General features: G+C 36.0%; 1 protein-coding gene across 1 annotated transcript in view; it reads right to left on the reverse strand.

The window, feature by feature from the left end:
* The window catches only part of LOC148946042 (meiotic nuclear division protein 1 homolog), a 38,871-nt gene extending 15,934 nt beyond the window's left edge, over nucleotides 1-22,937 (reverse strand). The window contains exons 1-2 of the mRNA XM_089097716.1: nucleotides 22,717-22,937; nucleotides 364-500 (exon numbers count right to left, since the gene is read on the reverse strand). Of these exons, the coding sequence (XP_088953842.1) occupies nucleotides 364-500; nucleotides 22,717-22,806 (227 nt within the window). The 5' untranslated portion in view covers nucleotides 22,807-22,937. The remainder of the gene's footprint in view (nucleotides 1-363; nucleotides 501-22,716) is intronic.
* Nucleotides 22,938-25,255: the final 2,318 nt, after the last annotated feature.

Here is a 25,255-nt window from a genome sequence, read left to right on the forward strand (position 1 = left end):
ATAGGAAAAATTTCTTTTTTACATTGTTATTGCATGATTTACAGGTGATCATTACTTTATGATATTCTGCAAGTCTTGGTAGTAAGATGATTACTAAACATATGGAGTTTTAGCCCAGAGAATACTCAACAATAATATTACTAATGTGGTGTTTATAAACTTAATTTTAAATTAAAGGAAAGGATAGGATATAATGATTTAGAAATAGCTTTTCATCTTAAATAATAGCATCACTGCATTTGATATTTTATGGTTGATTGTCTTCAGTCAATAACAGGAGCAATCCCCATAATTAGTTCACAAGGATCATTTGTAATTGCAATCATCATTCTGATTTTCCATAATAAAGAAGGTAGTGCTTACCTAGGAAAGGCCCAAAAATAAGTTGAAGTGCCGATTTTGTCTGTGTCAATAAGTCCATCATCAGCCAATGATTGAACCACCTCTTTTACTGACTGCATGATTATACCCTTTTCTTTAGGTCCAATTTTTTCCAATTCCTGTTAATTAATAATTAATGAAAATTTCAGAGCAGAAGAGTCAACATATGTATGGTTATTGTACACCTAAAATGACTCATTTAATCAATAGTCAAGACTTCTGTTGCCTATACTGTTTGATTGGAAATGTCATAGCTTTTAGTTTTTCTTATGATCAATATAGGGAAACAGAAAAGAACAATGTATTATCAAAATATTAGAGGTTTTACTATAAGAAACGAATTAATTATGCATAAATACTACAATTTGAAAAACAAAAAAAGAAAGCAAAGCAGAAAAAAAGAAGCAAGAACCAATTTCCAAAACAGAATTTGACATACAGGAAACTGGCAAACAGTACATATAAAGTTATGCATAAGTCACAATTTGCTTTCCATAGCTACAAAAGATAAGAAACTGAGAAGAGGGAGGGGCCTGACAGCATAGGGTTTCAAAACTCATGGGGCACATGAATCACAGGAACCTGGTCCAAATTGTCTCTTTTCTAAATGCGAAAATTTACCTTACATCCTTAATTGCTTAGAATGCTTGTTACAGTGTTAAACTACAGGGTTTAAGTCTTCCATAGGATCAATATTTTCTATAAAATACTAAAAGATACATGCTTGTTTAAGAAAAAAGGGTATGAAGAACCCAGAGGAGGAATTCAGTGCTTCTTCCCAAACTGTCTTCTGTAACCAATATAACAGGTATGGAATGAAGAAATGAATTCGCAATGGCAGTGTTTCATGAGCGTTTTTGATTGTATGTCTGACGAGGTGAGTATTGGTTTGAGTTGAAAAATATAATGAATTGCAAGGTCTGATTTGATAGCTTTTAATCAAGTTCCATTTCAACTTGTAGTTTTCATGAACTAGTTATACGTTTAGTAGACTTGAGAAAGCCCCCGAGCCGGGGGGGGGGGGGATTGGCATGCTAGAATTTTAGTCCTATATCCTTCGGGAAATGGGGTTGAGTTCTGGTGTTGCCAACTATCTGGGTTGGGATAGGGGTCAGTGGTCAGTCTGGGGAGCTTATGGTTAAGCAAATTTTCAAACAACATCTGCCTACCTAACAACATATCCAATAAAGCTGTATCATATATAGCTCTACATAACCCTATATATGTATATTCTAGGGCAATATCTTGGACCATCAGGGGACAATGGATGTGTCGTGTATTTTCAGAAAAGCACCCATGATCTTTAGAAAAAGAATCAAAATACGAATCTTATGGTGTTAATTTTATTTGACATAGTTGTTTCCTTCAGAACTGGGGTCATAAAAAAGAATAGGTAAAAACAACAGCATCAGCCTTTTGCAAACATGCAAAGCTGTTTTGCCTTGTTAGAGAAACTTTCCGGAATAGATCCAAAGCCAAAATAATGGTTTCTTGCTTGTCTAAGTTCTAACATCCATCCCTTTCATTCTTGTTATGCTTGGGTGTTTCATTAAGAAACACTATAGGTCTAGGCAGGGTATTCCTGGGACTGGAGCTGTATTAAAAGAAACATTTTTTTTAAGGTAAGTACCTAATTCAGAAGAATCTTTCAAGATTTTAAGGTAGGAAAGAGGTTAGAGCTGGGACTCAAAACATCTTTTTGGGCCCTAATTAGAGCTGCAAATCCATTTTCAAGAGTAGAGTATTATTTACTTTTCAAACAGAGTATCATCCAATTTTTTTTTAGATAGGGGAAAGGATGATACACAAACTTGATAATACCTTCCCAAGTCTGAATTTAGGGTGTTGATCTGTGACTAAAAGTCTAAACAATACAGTAAAACAATTTTCTGAATAAAAGTTACCCAAAATTTTAATACAATATACTACTGCAGCTACCAAAAAGCTATTTTTTGCATTTTTACCAATGGACAGAGTAAAAAATAGGAAACATTAGAAAGGGTAAGCTCCTCTAATCCTTTCTCTAAGTGCCTTCATGATCTGATCCTACCTCAGATAGTTGAAAAGCCAACCAGGCATCACCCTTCCCAGAAACCAACCCTCCTTGATGTGGTATTCCTTAGGAATATAAAACAGCTACAAAGCACAAGTTACTACCCCCCTTTAGGCAAAAGTGATCACCTTGTCATCAAAGTCAACTTAGCCTTACACAAGATAACAAACGATTATATCAAGAAGAATTACACAAACTATGCAGCAATCAAAGGAGAGATGAGTGGCGTGGACTGGGGGTCTTTGCTTCAAGAGGAGGTAGATCGATAGTGGATCCGATTCCGAGAAGAGCTTACAACGCTCCAGAAAAAGCCCACATCTACCAAACTTGTGCCAAAGCCTAAGACACTCCCACACATGACCCCTCAGATACGTCGAGAACAAAAACGAAAAAACTGATGCTGGAACAAGTATCATAAAATGGGGAATGATTATCACTATGAAAAGTTTGCAAAGGCTCGAAATAACCTACAAAATCTCACTAAACAACTGTATTCAAACTTCGAGTCCAAGCTTGCAGATGATAGCAATAGAAACCCTAAAAGGTTCTGGAACTACGTATCCAGCAAAGATCATAGTAGACGTTCCATAAACAAACTGAAGAAATCTGATGGCACAGAAACTAGTGACCTACAAGAAATTGCTGAATTAATCAACAAGTAATTTGCATTGGTGTTTACCAATGAAGCTGACGGTCCTCTCCCCAAGAGTCCAGCGTATGGTGTACCGAATCTTATGCCACCTATCATGATTACTCCAGGGTGTGTCACAAAGCAACTTGAAGTGCTAGATGTTAATAAGTCAGCAGGGCTGGATAACATTCACCCAAGGCTCCTAAAAGAACTGGCTAATGAGATATCAACTCCATTATGTCAAATGTTTCAGAAGTCCCTTGACTCAAAGACTGTGGCTTTGGATTGGAAGAGCTCTAACATTACACCAATATTCAAGAAAGGTGACAGGACAAATGCAGAAAACTATTGGCCAATCAGCTTAACCTCAGCTGTAGCAAAAACACTGCAACACATTGTGAATGCCAAAATTCTAACACATCTTCTGTCCAACAGTATACTGTCACCAGAGCAGCACAGCTTCCTTGCCGGAAAGTCAGTTGAGACCAACTTACTTGAAACCTACAATATCATCACTGACCTTCTGGAGAGGGGATCGCCTGTTGATCTTATTTTGCTTGACCTCGCCAAAGCGTTTGACAAGGTGCCCCACAGACGCCTTAGGGCCAAATTATTGGCAGTTGGCATCCACAATGATGTAGTAGAATGGGTGATGAATTTCCTGACAGACCAAGAGCAGCATATCCAACTTTACACCAATATTGGCAATAAAGTATTCTCTGAACCATGTGACGTTGTCAGTAGAGTTTCTCAGGATACTATGCTAGACCCCACCCACTTCCCTATTTACATAAATGATATGACAAAGGAAATCACAAGTAATATCATGTTTTATACTGCTGGATTTAAGCTTTTTGGACCAGCCGTTCAACAGAGCCTGCAATCAGGCCTCCAGAGAATCCAGAAGTGGACCAATGAATGGCTGCTCGAGTTTAACATTAATAAATGTATCCTCCATTTTGACAATAACAATCCTCACCACCAGTATACCATGTATGACCAGAAGTTGCAGTCTGATATTCAGCTATAAACCAGTCGTGAAGAACGAGACTTGGGAGTACTTGTTGATGAGCAACTGAAGTTCCACAGGCATTGGCAACAGGTTGGGTCAAAAGCTAACTTAAATCTAAATCTCCTGAAACACACTACCACCAGCTGCTTCCCTACTGTCTTTCTGGAACTTTATAAGGCTATTGTTAGGCAGTTCTTGAATTTAGGAATCTGTCTGAACTCCACCTTCGACATACATGACATCAGAATAACTGAAGGATTTCAAAGACGTGCCACAAAATGCTTCACCAGTATGCAAAATATGTCGTATGATAAGAGACTGGAGCACCTAAAACTACTAACGCTGGTCTTCAGACATCAGAGATGTGATATGATGCTGACCTACAAATATAATAGTCAACCAAACAACACCCTCCTCGCAAAATATACAGGTCAACACAACACTAGAGGATGCTCATAGAAGCTTGCAAAGCAAAGAGTGAAAACCAGAATACATCAAAACTTTTTTTACCAAGCATATTTCCAACAACTTGAACAACCTCCAAGACAAAACAGTGACTGCACCCACTAGTGCCTCCTTCAAGTCAAGATTTGACAAAGTATGGAACAACAAGCCATGGAAATATATGTGGGACAGTCAATCCCTCTCAGCTGCCAACTAATACAACATCACTGGGCCCATTTCACAGTGACATTCCAAGTTAACATCATTGACGCAGAGCAGAACAGATCCAGCATGGACCTTATTTCACTCCAAAGTGCAAATTAAGGTGTTCATGGTAATTAAGATTCAATTTAGGAGGCTGTCTTTTTGGGAGGAGGCTTAATTTAGGATTGGAAAAACAAGTGAATTGTTTGGTAAAAGTAAGAGTGGCTTTCCTACTAAAAGTGGCTGTGCTATGCAAATGAAACTTCATGAAAAGGATTAATATCCTAAATTAAGTAAATAGGATATGTTTTAATCTACTTCTTCAAAATTAAATCCTTGTTATTGCCAAAAAAAACTACTCAGCAACAAGTTAAACTTGCTGTTTCTATCATAAAAACAGCTACAAAGTCAATAAAATACTAAATTCAAACAAAATAAGAACTAAATGACCACAGTTATGCTCAAACTTCATAATTAAATAACTTCATAACAAGATTGATGTGTATGATTTCATACACACTTCATAATTATATTTTACAAAAACGGGAATGGAACTTTATGTATATCTTGCATATAGTTGGACAATGAGCTGCAATTTAGGAACGGGGCTACCGCTAGGCAAGGGACTTCCACCCTTCCCTACTTGTAGGATCTGAACAAGAGCTGTTTTTTGCATGTGTGTTTTTTAAAATGAGCTCAAAATGTGTTTATTTACTATGGAAAGCCTTAGTAAAGAGTTTTTGGGCTGTTAATTCACCCAATTGAACTTTCAACACCCAGCATAAAATAAGTTTGTGATGAGTAACTGCTCTAGAAGAGAGGAGGTTCCACTAGGCAAGGGACTTCCACCCCTTCCCTACTTGTAAAATCTGAACAAGAGCTGTTTTTTGCATTTTTTTTTTAAGATGAGCTCAAAATGTGTTTTTCTACTATGGAAAGCCTTAGTAAAGAGTTTTTGGGTTGTTAATTCACCCAATTGAACTTTCAACACCCAGCATAAAATAAGTTTGTGATGAGTAACTATTCTAGAAGAGAGGAGGGGGCATGATAAGAATTGCAATGGTAGCAACCATTATAGTATATTTGGAAAGTGTTTTTATTGGGGAATTGAATGGAGCCACTCTTTTGTTATTATAGTTTTCTGTACAGAAGGAATCTTGGTGCAAAAGTACCCTACTCTTGTTATTACAGCGTGAAGTCCAAAAGAAGCCATAAACAAGACAATTACAGTTGTTGCATTTATTTCTCATCAGCAGTTGGTTCATATAGACCCCGAAACCGTGCCAAAAAGTCGGCAGCGCGCCGACGAAAAAAAAAAAACGGTGACGCGCTGCCGAGCTTGCATCAGCGCACTGACGCCGCCACTGATTCTATCGGCGGCGGCGTAACTAATACGCCGCCGTTTATTTCTCTCTCTTTTTTTTTCTTATCGATATCGACCTCCGGGCTTCAACCGTCATCCTGGCTAATCTGTTTCTTAAAGATAAATACTGTCATCTTGGGTTTGCCATGTATATCGGTTCGTAGGAAGGAGAAGAAGAAATTTTTCTTGAAACAAAAATTCTACCAGGATCCATCACAACACAACACAATCCATCACAACAGCAACTCTATAAGAAAATTAAAACAAATTTTCTTGTGAATTATTATCGCTTCTAATCAGCAGTTATACCAAACCAATCCTGCTCAACTCATCCTCAGGGCTATACTGTGGTGTTCTCCTCCCCATAGTATAGTATAGACGTTTTTATATCGGTCCTTTGTCCCTTCGTTACTTAGTTTTGTTTTTTTCTGTTTAAGCATTGTCCAAGAGGCAATGTTGAGAAGTCCTCCAAAAAAAAATGTCCCCCCAGATCCCAATACAAATTCCAGTGAAAGTGCAATAGTTATCTATAAACATCTTTGCTGGTCAAGCACACTTTCTCAAAGTTCAAATGATAGCTCCAATTCAGAGAATAGGACAATGATAAGTGTAGGGGCTAATGTAACCATAAATGATGATATTAGGTTTCAAGAGGTCCTATCTAGAAGTTTTAAAAAAAGAAAAAAAATCTCCCCAATTAAAAGCATTTCTCCTCTCCCTGCCCAAGATCCTCCCTCCAAAAACTTAGGAATTTACCTTAAAATTACTCCCACTACCCCCTTTGAAATAAAAATGATCACTGCAATAAGAGTTGCAATTTTTAAATTGCTAAAATCAATGTTCTCTCTTAACATTAACCGTGATGGATCTCTGCTAATAGCTGTAGAAGATCAGAAATCAGCAGATACAATAATTAACCTTAAATCCCTTCTGAATACCCCAATTATTGCATCTAATTGGAACCCAAAACAATCAACAACAAAAATAGTAGTTTATAATGTTCCCCCAGAGATATCTACTCAGGAGTTAAAAGAAGGCCTTTCAGATAGGGCTGGAAACACAATCCCAGTTGAGGATGTTACCCAACTTGGAAAACCCAACTCTAATGGCCTAAAAACTAGTAGATCCTTCTTATTCACACTGAAGGATAAAATTGATATCCCAGAAAAATTATTTCTATTTGGGCAAATCAAACCACACAAGGAATACAAACCTAAGCCTATTCAGTGTCAGAAGTGTTTCAATCTGGGACACACAACAAACAAATGCACTGAAATTCTCCACGAGTGTAGTAATTGTAAATCTTTCCATCCTAAAGAGCTGACAACTTGCAACAACACTCAGCCTACATGCATCAATTGCAAAGGCCCACATGAATCTACAAATAAATCATTATGCCCTGCATACAAGAAAAGAGCTCTAACACTCCAAATATCAACAGAGAAGGCAATCCCATACCCCTTTGCAGCAATGGAAGCAAATGCTGCCCAACAATACCAAATAAAGCCTGTAATGAAACCAACCAAAACCCCCAAGTCAAATGCCCCCAATGCATCAAGCACCCCAGATAAAACACCATCTTCTAAGCCCCCTAGCTCAAATCCCTATCAGAAGCAATCACCAAGCCAACAAGCCTCCTTGTCCGGTGAGATGAGGCCAGCCTGGCCCTCCCTCCCAAGAAGGAACAAACCAGAAACACTACCAGGAATCAATCCATTAACCAACAAACAGGATGCACTACCAAAAATGCAATCCCCAAATATATGCTTATTCATTCTAAACTGTAATGCAGTTCAGGCCATGAACATACATCAAGTACAGAAAACAAAAATTATTGCAGAATTGGCAAAAATTTACATCCCAGATGATATGCTCATTCAAGCAAAAAAAGATCTTGCTTTACTCTTAACAAAGCTGATCATTGATACACATTCATATGAAGAATAAATCAACAACACAACATTTATCAATACTCCAATGGAATGTAAGATCACTCAAAGAAAATAAGCTAAATGAACTAACATCATTTATGAATAATAATTCAATTAATATTGCTTGCCTCCAAGAAACTCATTTAACCCAAAATCAACAAATTAAGTCTCTGGGATATACTATCCTGAGAAAGGATAGATCTTCAGAGAGAAAAGGAGGTGGTGTAGCTCTATTAGTTAATAATAATATAAAATTTTGTGGCATTAATTTTTCCAGATTTTGAAAATGATGTTGATGTAATTGGTATAAGTGTTTGGCTGAATAATTTAAAAACCTACATAATAAGCTTTTACAACCCTAATGGCCAAACTACAGATGCCAAGGATTTCTTTAATTATATAAATAATTCTAATATACTAAAAAATATCATTATTTGTGGTGTTTCAATGCCCACAGCCTTTTGTGGGGGAATAAACCAGCAAATAAAGCTGGTAAATTTATTGAGCATATGACTTCAAATAATAATGAATTAGTTGTTGCTACCCCTCCAAACCTGAATACTTATTTCAACCCCAAAAGTGGCAATTTCTCCACAATTGACCTACAAATTGTGTCTTTAAATTTTTTTGAACAAAATTTACATAAATAAAATTGATAGTCTATGTACAGACCACTTTGCTATAGTTCGCTCCCTAAATGAACCTGCTGAAACTTTATCTCATACATCCAAATATATCAACACTAAAGCAAATTGGTCTATTTTCCAAAATAAGCTAAATGATGAAATTACAAGTTTCACCCAAAGTTCATGCATTTCTAAGACAACAGTTGACACACATGCTGAAGCATTGACATCTTTACTAATAAATACAGCTAATCATGCTATCCCCAGGACAACACCTAAGAAAACATTCCCTAAACAAATTCCTAAAGCATGGTGGACAAATGAGTGCCTAATTAAATGGAGGATAAAAAAGGCAGCTAGGACAGAATTCATAAAAAAACCAACACCTACTACATATTTAAAAAAATTACAAGCAGAATCTATTCTAAAAAGGACTATAATAGATGCTAAATATAAATACTGGAATAATTTTGCAAATAATCTCTCCAGAGAAACAAATGAGCCAATTATACATAAAGTCATAAGCCACATATGTGGGAAAAAGACTTCTCCCAACCCACTCCTGTATGAGCTTATACATAATAATACCCATTATGACAATGATAACGAAAAGGCTAACCTATTTGCAACTCTTTTTGTTAATAAGCTAACATCAAATAATCAAAGCAAGCTGTCCACAATTCCTATGAACCCTAGTTACCAACGACGCCCAGGATCCGAGTACATAACTAATCCATTTTCAATCAAGGAATTGAATAATGAAATACATCATATTAGGTCCAAAACTATCAGCAGCTATGACAATATACAACATACGTGGATAAAGAATCTCACACATTCATAAAAACAAGAACTGCTAAATTGTTATAATCACGCTTGGGCATCTTCTAGGTTCCCCAATATATGGAAATGTTCGTCCCTCCTACCAATCCTAAAGAAAAATAAACCAAAAGATAACCCTGAGTCTTATAGGCCCATAATGATTACACCTGTGATGGGGAAAATAATGGAGAAAATGATTTATCACAGACTCCTCTGGTTTGTTGAGAAAAATAACATGATCCCACACACTCAAACTGGATTCAGGAAATACCACTCCTCAACAGATGCTTTCATTTTGCTAACAAATGCAATAAATGAATCTTTCTCAAAAAATAATATCCTAGTGGCAGCTTTCCTAGATTTTGAAGGAGCTTATGACAATGTGAACCACCAAATCCTTTTAAATAGACTTGCAAACCTTGGAGTACCTCCTAAGCTAGTATCCTTTATTAAATCCTTCATAGAAGTGCGAAGTTTTATTGTTTGTGTTGGTTCAGCCTCTTCACCCCAAAAGACAATATCCAAAGGCCTACCTCAGGGAGCAGTCCTCATTTGCCTCCTTTTTGCCCTATATCTATGGGACATGAACCTACCCCACACGAATCTACAATATGCTGATGATCTGGTGCTATGGTCATCCGGCAACACCTTTCAGATAGCACAGTCAAATCTGCAAAAGTCACTTTTCCAGTTTGAAAAATTCTCTCAACATTCAGATTTACCCATTGCACCCACCAAGTCAAAAATAATCCAATTTCACCGGAAGAGAAACCATGTTAAGGCAAAACTAACTCTAAATAAAACAACTATTCCAGAAGATAATCATATTAATTACCTAGGTCTCATGCTTGACCAAAAACTTAATTTCCACCTCCACATTTCAAACACAATAAAAAAATGTTATAGAAAAGCAAATATACTAAAAAGACTTCTTTCCACACCCTAGGGTTGTAAGGAGAAAACCTTACTCCAGTTTTTTAACATATAAGACCCCATATTGACTATGGGCTCATTGTCTATGGTGCATGTGCAAAGACCCAGATGCAAAAAATTGAAACAACACAAAATGATATAATACGTCTCATATTTGGTCTTAGGAAACCCACAAGCACCAAGTTTCTGCTTATGGAGAGTGGATTAACAACAATAAGGGAGAGACGTAGCTTTCTCTTGATAAAACATCTTACAAAAATTGAATCAAATAGCTCACACACATTACATAATTGGTTAAGAAATCCAGCCATGTATAGAGGTATTGCAGATGAGTATGCCAATATTCAAAAGAAGTTCCCTGTACCAGCAAAGTCTATTGCACCTACTTTGCCCCAATCCCCTCCAGGGAATTTGTCATATTCCATATTAAATACTGAATTTTCAAAATGGAATAAAGATTTAACCGCCATTGCTTTTGTCCAGAAAAAATTTGCAGAACTTAATACAATTAAATATAAAAATAACTTCAAAATATTTGTTGATGGGTCAAAAATGGATGAGAAGGTTGCAAGTGGTGTTTTCCTTCCTCACCTGAAAATTGCAATGGGCGAGAGATTATTTAATAATTTATCTATAATGTCTGTTGAGTTAAATGCCATAATCATGGCATTAGAACACCTTAAGCAAAACCAACCTTTGATTGAAAATTCGAATAATATTATCATCTATTCCGACTCTTTATCAAGCCTTGAGTTGCTGGCCTCAGCTCCTCAATATAAGTTGGACATTGACACTTATCATTGTCTCAGTATTATTGATAATCTTGCTTCAAGTGGCATAAAAACTTACTTTCAGTACATTCCTAGCCACTCTGGCATAAGTGGTAATCATCAGGTTGATGAAATAGCAAAAAATGCTATAAATATTGACCAGCCAAGTGGGAGACCAATCCCAATTAGAGATATTTACCGATGGAGGCTATCAGATATTAATTTTAATAAGATTAATCCTATCCTTTCCCCCTTTCCCAATAAGCATCTTTCTAAAATTTATCATAGAATTCGTTCTGGAACAAATGGACTAAATTTCCTTGCATTCTCATATAAGCTTTCTAATTCAAGTGGCTCAATTCCCCTGTCCCCTCTTTGCAGGCATTGTAATATGAATAATGAAACAATTGACCATTGCCTATTTGAATGTAATATGCTGACGTCTGCACAACATACCTTGCTTTGTAAACTGTTAAAATACTTCAAACACCACAAAATCCCATTATCAGCCAAGAGCCTAGCCAACTATACCTGCACACAGAGCATAGAAATCGACATCTATCATCTTATATTTGAACTCCTAGAGTCAAAAGATCTGCTGAAAGATATCTGAATATATCTAATAATTATGAGGCAATCAAGCCAGTAGCCCTGTAGCCCACAGAGTGAAGCAGAAGGAAAAGGGCTAAACAGTTTCACTGAAAAGCCTGCCCGCTGTTTAATAGAAGAAGAAGAAGATTCTACCTTCCACTTTAAAATTTTGTTCATTTTTCTTTTTGATGTTTCGGATGAAAAGAAATAGATAGTAGAGCATTAGGCAATCCAGAATGTTGTCATAGGCAGCGCAATCGCGCTGCCTAAGTAAAGAACGCTGTTGGCACAATGTATTATTTATTTGTTGTTTTTTTTTCTATACCAGGGCAATTCGTATTGAAGGAGTTGTCGCAGAAACTTCGAAAAGGGCTCACTCGATTGGAAATTGGAATAGCTAGTACCCTTTTTAATAGTCAACAGTGATTCGAAGGCAGCTAATACCCCTTCAAAGAAACGTAAAGAACTCCATTAAACAAAAAATGAGCAAAAATAAAATCAAATAATCTACCAAGCGTGCAACTACCAAAAATCAGCATCGATAAATAAATGAAACCGAAAACGAACAGAAATTACAATAAATAACAGAGTCAAACTCAAAACGAGCAGAAATTAACATAAGTTGTGCTCAAAACCCGTATGCCTTCCCAAGGCCAGAACATAATTTGCACTTCACTGAAAATATACAAATGAATGTGCATTGTCATTTTAATATACATATACTGATATTTAGTAATCAAAATGTTAATATTATTTGATTTATTAAAGTTATAAAAGTAAAAACAGCAGATATAATACTTAATCTAAAATCTCTTCTGAATACCCCAATTAATTCATCTAAATGGAACCCAAAACAATCCCCAACAAAAATAGTAGTATATAATGTTCCCCTAGAAATACCAATACAGGAGTTAAAAGAAGGGCTCTCAGTTAGGGTTGGTAACACAATCCCTGTAGAAGATGTCACTCATCTCGGTAAACCCAACTCTAATAGGTTAAAAACAAGTAGATCTTTCTTATTTACACTGAAGGAAAAAATTATTATCCCAGAAAAGTTATTCCTATTTGGGCAAATCAAACCGCACAAGGAATACAAGCCAAAGCCTATCCAGTGTCAGAAGTTTCGGAAACTGGAACAAACAACAAATAAATGCAATGAAATTCTCCTAGCCTGTAGTAATTGTAAAGGCTCCCATCCTAAGGAGTTGACAACTTGCAACAACACTCAGCCTACACGTATCAATTGTAAAGGCCCACATGAATCCACCTATAAATGACAATGCTTTGCATATAAGAAAAGACTACTAACACTCTAAAAAGCAACAGAGAAGGCCATTCCATACCCTCCTGCTGCTATGGAAGCAAATGCTGCCAAATCCCACCAAATAAAACCTATATTGAAATCAAATGAATCTCCCAAGTCAAACACTCCCTATGCATCAAGTACTCCTTACAAAACACCATCCTTTAAGCCCCCAAGCTCACATCTCTATCAGAAAGAATTACCAAGCCAACAAGCCTCCTTGCCTAGTGAGATGAGGTTGTCCTGGCACCCCCTCCCAACAAGAAACAAACCAGAAACACTACCAGGAATTAATCCCTCAACTGACAAACTGGATGCACAACCAAACATGCAAACCCCAAATATATACTTATTCATTCTAAACTTCAATGCAGTTCAGGCGATGAATATACAACAACAATAGAAAACAAAAATCATTGCTGAATTGGCAAAAATCTACATTCCTAATCCTATGCTCATTCAAGCAAAAAAAGATCTTGCTTTACTATTGACAAAGCTGAACATTGATACACAGTCGTATGAAAAATAAATCAACAAAACAACACATATCAATACTCCAGTGGAACGTAAGATCACTTACAGAAAATAAGTTAAATGAACTAATATCTTTTATGAATAATAATTCTATCTATATTGCTTGCCCCCAGGAAACTCATTTAACCCAAAATCAACAAATTAAGTCTCTGGGATACACTATCCTGAGAAAGGATAGATCATAAGAGAGAAAAGGAGGTGGAGTAGCTTTAACAGTTAAAAATAATATAAAATTCTGTGGCATCAACTTTCCAGATTTTGTAAATGATGTTGATGCAATTGGTATCAGTGTTTGGCTGAATAATACAAAAACTTACATATTAAACTTTTATAACCCTAATGGCCAAACTGCAGATGCCATGGATTTCTTCAGCTATATAAATAATTCTAATATGTTGAAAAATATCATTATTTGTGGAGACTTTAATGCCCACAGCCTTTTGTGGGGGAATAAACCAGCAAATAAAGCTGGTAAGTTCATTGAGTGTATGACTTCAAATAATAATGAATTAGCTGTTGCTACCCCTCCAAACCTGAATACATATTTCAACCCCAAAAGTGGCAGTTTCTCTACAATTGACCTAGAAATTGTGTCTTTAAATATTCTGAATAAAATTTATATAAATAAAATTGATAGTCTATGTAGTTACCACTTTGCCATAGTTTGCTCCCTAAACGAACCTGCTGAAACCCTATCACATACCTCCAAATATATCAACACTAAAGCAAATTGGCCTTATGTTCCAAAATAAGCCAAATGATGAAAATACAAGTTTCACCCAAAATTCATGCATTTCAAACGCAACAGCTGACACACATGCTGAAGTTTTGGCATCTTTACTAAAAAATACAGCTAATCATGCTATCCCCAGGACAACACCCAGGAAAACCTTCCCTAAACATGTTCCCAAAGCATGGTTGACAAATGAGTGCCAAAATAAATGCAAAACAAAAAGGCAGCTAGGAGAACATTCTTAAAAGAACCGTCACCTACTAAATATTTAGAAAAATTACAAGCAGAATCTAATCTAAAAAGGACCATAATAAATGCTAAATATAACTACTGGAATAATTTTGCAAATAATCTATCCAGAGAAACACATGAGCCAATTATACATAAAGTCATAAGCCAAATCTGTGGGAAAAAGACTTCCCCCGACACACTCCTGTATGAGCTTATGCAGAATAATACCCATTATGATAATGATAATAAAAAAGCTAAGCTATTTGACACTCTTTTTGTTAATAAGCAAACATCAAATAATTGTAGCAAAATGCCCCCAATTCCTATTAACCCAAGATACCAACCTCGCCCAGGATCCGAGTATATAACCAGCCCAATTTCGATCCAGGAAATGAATAATGCAATAAATCATATTAGGACCAAGACTAGCGGCAGCTATGACAATATACACCCTACATGGATAAAGAATCTCACCCCTTCATGCAAACAGGAACTTCTAAATTTTTATAATCATGCTTGGGCTTCATCTACGTTCCCCAATATCTGGAAATGTTTGTCTCTCCTACCAATCCTAAAGAAAAATAAACCCAAAAATACCTGAGTCTTATAGGCCCATAATGATTAATCCTGTGATGGGGAAAATAATGGAGAAAATAATCTATTACCGACACCTGTGGTTTGTTGAAAAAAATAATATGATCACTCACACTCAAACTGGCTTCAGGACACACCATTCCTCGACAAATGCTTTCATATTGTTAACAAATGCAATAAATGAATCATTCTCAAAAAATAATGTCCTAGTTACAGCTTTCCTAGACTTTGAAGGGGCATATGACAATTTGAACCACCAAATCCTTTTCATTAAACTTGCAAACCTTGGACTACCCCCCAAGCTAGTATCTTTTATAAAATCTTTCATAGAATTGCAAAGTTTCATTGTTTGTGTAGGTTCAGCCTCTTCACCCCAAAAGACAATAACCAAAGGCCTTCCTCAGGGAGCAGTCCTCAGCTGTCTCCTCTTTGCCCTATATCTCTGGGACATGAGCCTCCCCCACACGAATCTACAATATGCTGATGATCTGGTACTATGGTCTTCTGGCAACACCTTTGAGATTGCACAGTCAAAGCTGCAAAAGTCACTTTTCCAATTTGAAAAAATCTCTCAACATTCAGATTTACCCATTGCACCTACCAAGTCAAAAATAATCCAATTTCGCTGAAAGCAAAATCATGTTAATGCAAAACCAACTCTAAATAGAACAACTATTCCAGAAGATAATCATATTAATTACCTAGATCTCATGCTTGACCAAAAACTTAATTTCCACCTCCACATTTCAAACACAATAAAAAAATGCTATAGAAAAACAATTATACTAAAAAGCCTTCTTTCCACGCCCTTAGGCTGTAAGGAGAAAACCTTACTCCAGTTTTATAAATCATATATAAGACCCCATATTGACTATGGGCTCATCGTCTATGGTGCATGTGCAAAGACCCAGATGCAAAAAATTGAAACAATACAAAACAATATAATACGTCTCATATTTGGTTGTAGGAAACCCACAAGCACCAAGTTTCTGCTTATGGAGAGTGGATTAACAACAATAAGGGAGAGACGTAGCTTTCTTTTGATAAAACATCTTACAAAAATTGAATCAAATAGCTCACACACCCTACATAATTGGTCAAGAAATCCAGCCATGTATAGAGGCATTGCAAATGAGTATGCCAATATTCAGAAGAAGTTCCCTGTACCCGCAAAGTCTATTGCACCTACCTTCCCCCAATCCCCTCCATGGAATTGGTCAATCCCCATAATAAATACTGATTTCTCAAAATAGACTAAAGTTTTAACCCCCAGCACTTTTGTTCAGAAAAAATTTGCTGAACTTAATACAATTACTTATAAAAACCATTTCCAAATCTTTGTTGATGGGTCCAAAATGAATGAGAAGGTAGCAAGTGGTGCCTTCCTTCCTCATCTGAAAATTGCCATGGGTGAGAAACTGTATACTAATGTATATATAATTTCTGCAGAGTTAAATGCCATAATCATGGCATTAGGACACCTTATGGAAAATAAACCCTTGATTGCTAATTCAAATAATATTATAGTTTATTCTGACTCTTTATCAAGCCTTGAGTTGCTGTCTTCAGCTCCTCAGTATAAGCTGGATATTGACACTTATAATTGTCTTAGTATTATAGATAATCTTGCTTCAAGTGGCATAAAAACTTATCTCCAGTATATTCCTAGCCACTCTGGTATAAGTGGTAATCATCAGGTTGATGAAATAGCAAAAAACGCTATAAATATTGACCAGCCAAGTGGAAGACCAATCCCCATTATAGATATTTACCAATGGAGACTATCAAATATTATGTTTCATAAGAAAAATCCTACTCTTTCCCCTTTTCCCATTAAGTATTTTTCTAAAATTTATCATAGAATTCGTTCTGGAACAAATGGACTAAACTTTCTTGCATTCTTGTATCAGTTTCCTAATACAAGTAGTTCAGTTCCTTTGTCCCCTCTTGGCAGGTATGGTATTATGAATAATTAAACATTTGACCATTGCCTATTTGAATGTAATATGCTGACGTCTGCACAGCATACTTTGCATTGTAAACTGTTAAAGTGCTTCAAACACCACAAAATCTCACTATCAGCCAAGAGCCTAGCCAACTATACCTGCAAACAGAGCACAGAAATCAATATCTATCATCTTATATTTGAGCTCCTTGAGTCGAAAGATCTACTGAAAGATATCTGAGAATATCTAATAAATAATAGGCAACCAAGCCAGTAGCTCTGTAGCCCACAGAGTGAAGCAAAAGGAAAAGGGCTAAATAGTATCAACTGAAAAGCCCGCCTGCTGTGAAAAAGAAGAAGACAATGCAATGTTAAACATAGACACAACATAGGTTTCCCTGGGTCTAGTGGCTAAAAATAAGAATTCTACTTGGTCTGATTGACAGTGAACATAAACACTTTCTGCACAGCCCAACAAATTTCTGTTTTGTCATATTGTTCTTGTATGTTTTTAGCCAGCCATTTAAAATCCTTACAAAATCCAGTTTAGGTTGAACGTGCTTGGTGAATTGTAATTTTTATTATTATTTTTAATCAGAAAAGTTGGCACGCCATGGTGTGCTGCTGGTCAGAAATTTGTGGCACGCTGCCTCCAATACTAAATCGCACATTCGCCACCGTCATGTTGGCGTGGCGTGGCTTCGGGGACTAGGTTCATAGCATAGCCTAATACCAGGAGTAAACCTTAAGCACAGGGGTTAATTCAAACAGAAACCCTGAAAAATCCTTAAAACTGCTTAAAAAAAAATCATACTTTCTTATCTCATTCTTAAAAGCACATTGCTTCACTCTGCCCCAATTCCCTGAAAAATAAATACGCAGACCACTATAATTTGCAATAACAAATGGTAAAAACACACAATTTATCTGCATCTTAATCATTAGGCACCAAAACCAGTAGCAGTAAATTTTGAGTTTGGCTAGATAGAGTGTGAACACACAACTCAAGGGATCTTTTCATATTCCTTACAAATGTGCTAATCCCTTCCTTCACAAATTTTATTTGAGCCCTTAAAGTTATACCTTATTTTTTATCATTTGCTACTTGGAAATAACCAACAAAAAAATTGTAAACTACTTTACAACTCTTTTAAATATTATATTATTAAACAGGCAATAATTGTGTACCTATTTATTTACCTGTAAATTTTTTTCTGAAAAACTACACTACATTTTATAATGAAAATTTGTATACTACCTTTTTCTGACATGAAAAAAAGTTGTGATCTATCACAACTTTGAAATAATTTGTTTCCCCCTCCCAGCCCCCTTAATATTTTTCATAGATTGTCTGATCACTAAAATTAGGGACCCCTGAATGTTCAAAGCTTTAAACATAAGTAGGAGGAGATTCAGAATGAAATTTGTTTGTTGACAATCAGTTGCCTCAAAGCTTTTAGAGCGATAAATTCCTGTTTGATAGTTGTGAAGTGAGCCTTGGATACTTATCTCAACAATATAAGTGTTGCTTCAAGTACCCCTCCCTTCTGACAGATAAATATAAAAACCACCATATATATTCACCCTATTGTTTTAAAATAGTGACTCTTTTCTTCCTAGGAATAAGAAAGAAAAGGATTGTGCTATTAAAAACAAAGTTTGAGTGGACTGTACCCATCAGGGCAGACAGAGGAGGCAGGGGTAAAGTGATGTATGGTAATATACTTTTATAAATGAAATAAGTATGTATTAAGATAAATTTTGAGTTTTCTCATTACTTACCTAAGAAGAATAAATGCAAACATACCTCTCAATGCACCTTTTTACAGTTTTTTCAAATATACTAATTTTTTTATATTTTTCCATGACAAATTTTTATCTTGAGTCCTTAAAGGGACTTCTAAAGTGAGACCTTCTTCTTTATTAGAAAACTGTAGCTAGAAACATGGAAACTACCTTAAACAATCCTAAAATCTTAGTTATCTTATTCATAAAAGTTTTTGCTGTCACTTTACCCTCCCCCCTTTAATGAACACATACACACTAGCCTTATATAATCAAAATAGCCTTTATTATTCAATAGAGCAACTGTTTTCTTCTTTATTATTTTACATCAAAAAGATTCAAGTAGTGGTGTGTTCACATTCTACTTGGGCAAATATTGAAAAAAACACAGAATTATCAGAATTTATGATTGTGTTAAGGTAGTTTTAAGACGGAGAGCTGTGTTCAAGTGAACGGCCGCCACAGCCCGTTCTTCCAAATCACGACAGGAGTGCGCCAAGGATGTGCAGTTGCCTCAGAGCTCTTCAATGTCATCATAGACTACGTTATGACTAGGACTACCTCATGTCTCAGCTTTGGACTCAAGTTTGGAGATTGTGTCATTACAGATGCTGATTTTGCCAATGACTTGGCCATTCTGGCGGACTCCATGGAACAGTTTCTGGAAGCGCTTCGAATCCTACGAGAAGAGGCTGCAAAAGTAGGAATGCAGATAAACTGGACTAAAACGAAAATTATGGCAATAGACCCATCCTCTCCTGCTGCCAATCATTCAGTTAGCCTGGACAGCACCACTAGCATCGAAGTTGTCCAAAGGTTCACCTACCTGGGCTCCATAATTTCTTCAGATGGCTCGCTTCTTTCTGAACTACAAGCGAGAATATCCAAAGCGTCTTCTGCCATGGGCAGACTGAACCGTCACCTCTGGCGAAAACCGAATCCTGCGGATTTTCAACACCCTCGTCGGCTCTGTGATGCTCTATGGAGCTGAGACGTGGCAAGCTTCAGCCGCAACCCTCAAGACAATTGATGTCTTTCAGTCGAAGAGCCTGAGGAGGATCGAAGGTCTACGATGGTTCGACTTTGTCAGCAGTGAGAAGCTGCTGCAGCTCACCAAGCAGTCTCGGTTTTCGACCCAAGCAGCCGAGCAAACACTACGATGGTTCGGACACCTACTTCGAATACCTCCACACATACCTGCGAAAACAATCCATGACTTCGACCCAGTCAAAGCCAGTTGGAAGTGACCTCGCGGCCGACCGAAGAAACGATGGTCTGACAGCCTGTCCAAGTTCCTGGTGATGACAAATATTAGGTTGAGCGATGTGCAAACGCTTGCCATGGACCGAAGTGGATGGAGGAGGCAGACGTCACTCTCTACGCCGAGCAGCGCCCGGCAGGAGACATAAGTCAAGTCAAAGTAAGTCAAGTCAAGTTTTAAGAATTTGTGGTGACTGTTTTCAAACCAGGAAAAAACATTTCTTTAAGGGCTTACAACAAAATTTGTATTGAAAACAATTAGGCTAGTATATTTGGAAAGAAGTATAAAAAGACATATACCCTGATGTGTTCTCCTTAAGTAATAGGAAAAACTCTAAATTTACCCCATTAGGTAGGCTGATGTAAAATAGCCTGGAACAAGAATACTTAAGCCTATAGTGGGATGTAAGTTTATTGACAAGAGGTAGGGCAAAGTAAAGCAATGAATGGTATTTGTTTAAATTGGAAACTACTTTCAAGATTCTAAATAGGCTCATTAGGCTATTCTTTAAGATGTACCAATAACCTTTGAGCAACTGACAGATTATTCAGATAGCTAAGATATAAACTTATCTCTATAGTCAGAATTGCATCCTGAATCCAAGTCTAACATTCATTTGCATTGGAAATGAACTTTACCCCATCTATATGTATACCAATTCAGGATATTAGGAGGTGGGGGTAAAGTTCATTTCTGATTCAAATGAATGTTAAATTATGATTCAGGATGCAATTCTAATGGTAAATTTCTAGCTGGCACAATGATTTAGCTAGGATGAAAGTAAAAACATCATTTGATGCCTTTTTTATGCTCTTTCATAATATAATAATTGCTTCTGGGGCTAATTGAATCTTGAGCCCAAAAGGGACCCCAAAGGCATTTTATATGAATTATGAAAGAGCATAAAAAACTTCAAATGATGTTTTCACTTTCATCCTAGCTAAATTTTATGGCCCACTGCAAATTTATCCTTAACTTTACCCCCTCTACCCTGCTAATGTGCAAATATATATACTGAATTGGAATATATAGGCCTACTGAATTGTTGATGGCAAAGTTTCAAAGCACAAAATTCAGTGCTATTTTTGTCAATGGCATTTGAAAAATTGAAAAAGTAGGAAAACAGTTTGAATTGAGAATCAAGTATTTTGCAGGTTAGGTTATAACTTCTCTGTGTGATTACAAAAATGAAAAACATTTGGGGCCCCATTAAGGGCTCAAGATGCAATTAGCCCCAGATACAATTATTGAATTATAAAAGAGCATAAAAAAGACATCAAACAATCTTTTCACTTTCATCCTAGCTAAATTATTGCACCACCAAGAAATTCACCATTCTAACTATAGAGGTAATTTTCAACTTCAAACCTACTCCCCTAATGTGCAAATATATACCCTGAATTGGTATATATAGGAGTGGGGGTAAAGTTCATTTCCAATGCAAATGAATATTAAATTTGGATTTACAATACAATTCCATCAGTAAAGTTCTACCAAATCATATTATTGAGTTAAGAATAAAGTGAGTACACCATTTGATGCCTTTTTTTTATGCTGATAACAAATAAAATAATCATTTCTATCGGAAATGAATTTCAGCCCCCACCCCTATATTTGGCAATTCAGGGTAAGGTTAAGTTGTAGAAATATATACCCTGAATTGGTATATATAGGGGGGGCTGAAATTCATTTCTGATAGAAATGATTACTATATTTGTAATCAGCAAAAAAAAAAGGCATCAAGTGGTATAGGCCTATTCACTTTATGAGTAAGTTAATAATATGATTAGGTAGAAATTTACCATTCCATCAATATATGAAAGTTTTTTCTTATCTATCTGAATAATCTGTTAATATAAACATTAAGCTAGGCTACCCTACACTTTTACTTTAAACTTTGTACTCAATGAATTTTGTATAAGCTGACTTATTTTTCCTTCTGGAGAGTGAAACTGATACTGAATCCTTTTTTAGGACAGAAGTAGGTCAATATCTACGAAATCATATTATTTTTCAGTTAGGAATAAAGTGAATACACCATTCGATGCCTTTTTTTATGCTGATTACGAATATAATAAGCATTTCTATCGGAAATGAATTTCAGCCCCCACCCCCCCTATATAGGCTATACCTACCCTAACCTAACCCGGAATTGGCCTATATAGGGGGGGGGGCTGAAACTCATTTCCGATAGAAATGCTTATTATATTTGTAATCAGCATAAAAAAAGGCATCAAATGGTGTATTCACTTTTGTCCTAACTCAATAATATGATTTCGTAGATACTGACCCAGAAGTAGGTAGGCTAGCCTATGTAGGTTATTTATGAGTTTTTTTGTGAAGTAGTTTCCTGATTTTTTTAAAGGATTTTATTCAACTGGGCCACTGTATTAAAAAACTGCCTATATTGGTTCTAGGGGGAGTGGATGAACTTTAACTGAAACCAAGCACATACTGAAAATATATTAGGCCTAAACTAGGCTAAACAGAGTTTCTATGACATCCTAGGAATAGATTTTTTCTTATTGAAGCTAGAAAATCATGTACCAAAAGTACCAAATCTGGCTACCTTTAGTTGAAAAAACTCCTTTTTTTCATAGAATATTTCAATCATTTTTTGTCTTTTTTCCTCTAAAGAAAGTCCTCTTTTTTTCGACATCTTGTCAAGACTCAAAATTTGAAATTCAAAATTTACGGTTTAAATTGAGAAGAAAACGGATAAATATTTGGTAGTTCTTTTTTTTCCTAAACGTTTTGCTTTTTCACTGTTTTTCATGACATTTCCAAATTTTTCACAAATTAGGGAAATTATTCAGCATTTGATTTGCAATATATGACTAATAATTAAAATCCTTTGCTAGATCGTCATTTCGTAGTTCAAGCGATACCTGCGTTTCAGGCATTAAAGTTAAGAGGGCAGATAAGTATTAGCGTTTTTTTAGATTCACCTTAATCACCTAGAAGGAAGTTTTTCTCATAATACGGGTTTATTTTCACGAGGAAGGGAATCAAAATTTTGTTAATTACCCTCCTTATTAAAACAATTACTTGTTTATCATACGTAATACAATTTCAATTGCCCTCCTTCCATTAAAATTATGATTTTACTTTTATAACTTTTATTACTTTTATAACTATTAACATTTTGATTAATAAATATCAGTATATGTATACTAAAATGATAACGCACATTCAATTGTATTTTTTCAGTAAAGTGTAAATTATGTTCTCGCCTTGGGAAGGCATAGGGGTTTGCCTACTCATGATAATTTCTGCTCGTTTTGAGTTTGACTCGGTTATTTATTGTAATTTCTATTCGTTTTGGGTTTCATTTATTTATCGATGCTGATTTGTGATAGTTTCACGCTTAGTAGACTATTTGATTTAATTTTTGCTCATTCTGGGTTTAATGGAGTTCTTTACTTTTCTTTGAAAAGCTTTTTTTGTGGAAAAAGTTTTTTTTTAATAAATTTCTGTTCGTTTTATATTGACATAGTCTTCTCAGAGAAAAAGAAAACAATGCTTTAACTCTTTTAGTTTTTTTTTACGACTTTATAGTTGGCTTTCTATTTGTATGTTGGAGAAAAATTTTCAGCAATTTTTAACTACATACACACTTTTAAAAATCTGGACACAAATAGTAGTGTTTAATTTAGTTTTTATACCTCCTCTAGTTGACCTGAAATAGAAAATTTGATACCATTCGCAAAAAAATCTGTTTACTTTCTTTGATAGCTTGAATACGCTTACGCTATTTTTATTTGGTTAGATTTTGAGAGCAGAGGTAGCCCCAACAGTTTGAACATAATACCGTCAGTCGTTCTTAGGATACTGCTGAGATGCCTTAGTGGGAATTAGCATTGAAACAGTGCATTTTGATTTAATCTTAAGGCAACATTTGGTTTTTAAACATAATGGGAAAATGGGAGGGTGAGCATAGGAGGGGGATTTTGACTATTAAAAAGGGCACTGGCCCATTCAATTTAAAATCGAATGAGCCCTTTTTGAATTTCTACCACAACGTTTTCTATAAACACCTTGTATGCCCCCAGGGCATAAATTACAACCCTTGCCCTGAGGGCTATGAGGGGGATTTCATCCCCAAAGACCTAATTTACAGAACTTTCAACTACGTTAAACAAAATGGCTATCTCAAAATTTTGATTGGCTGTGTTTGGGGAAATGGTTGGAGCAAGAGGGGCGTTAGTTACTCTCCAATCACTTTCAACCATTAAAAAAGGCACTAGTTCTTTCAATTTCCAATCGAATGAGCCCTTTTGAAGTTTCTACGACAACACTTTCAATAAAAACCTTATATGCCCGCAAGGCATAACTTACAACACTTGCCCCCAAGGCTGGGGGGGGGGGGAGCGTGTCATCCTCAAAAACCTAATTTCCAGAACTTTCAACTAGATCGAAGAAAATTGCTATCTCAAAATTTTGATTCGATGTGTTTGGGGGAATGGTGAGCGTGAGAGGAGTGTTGGTTGCCCTCCAATCACTTCCGACTATTAAAACGGCACTAGCCCTTTCAATTTCCAATCCAATGAGCCATTTTTGAAGTTTCTACGACAACGCTTTCTATAAAAACCTTATAAGCCTCAGGGCATAACTTACATCCCTTGCCCTGAGGGCTAGGAGGGGGTTGTCATCCTAAAATACATAATTTCTGGACCTTTCAACTACGTTGAACAAAATGGCTATCTCAATATTTTGATTGGATGTGTTTGGGGAAATGGTGGGCGTGGAATGGGTGTTACCCAATTACTTTGACTATTAAAAAGGGCACTAGCCGTTTAAATTTCCAATCGAATTATTCCTTTTTGAAGTTTCTACGACAACGCTTTCTATAAAAAAAAACCTTATATGCCCCCAGGGCATAACTTACAACCCTTGCCCTAAGGGCTTTAAGAAGAGTTTCATCCTCAAAAACATAATTTCTGGACTTTTTAACTACGTTGAACAAAATGGCTATCTCAAAATGTTGATCAGATGTGTTTGGGGAAATGGTGGATCACTTTCGATTACTAAAAAGTGCACAAGGACCTCTAATTTCCAATCGAGTGAGCCCCTTTTGAAATTTCTACAACTTCACTATCTATAAAAAC

This window comes from Artemia sp. Qi Xiang Cuo, chromosome 12, assembly GCF_049724085.1.
Source record: "Artemia sp. Qi Xiang Cuo chromosome 12, ASM4972408v1, whole genome shotgun sequence".
In the NCBI taxonomy this organism is placed as follows: domain Eukaryota; kingdom Metazoa; phylum Arthropoda; class Branchiopoda; order Anostraca; family Artemiidae; genus Artemia; species Artemia sp. Qi Xiang Cuo.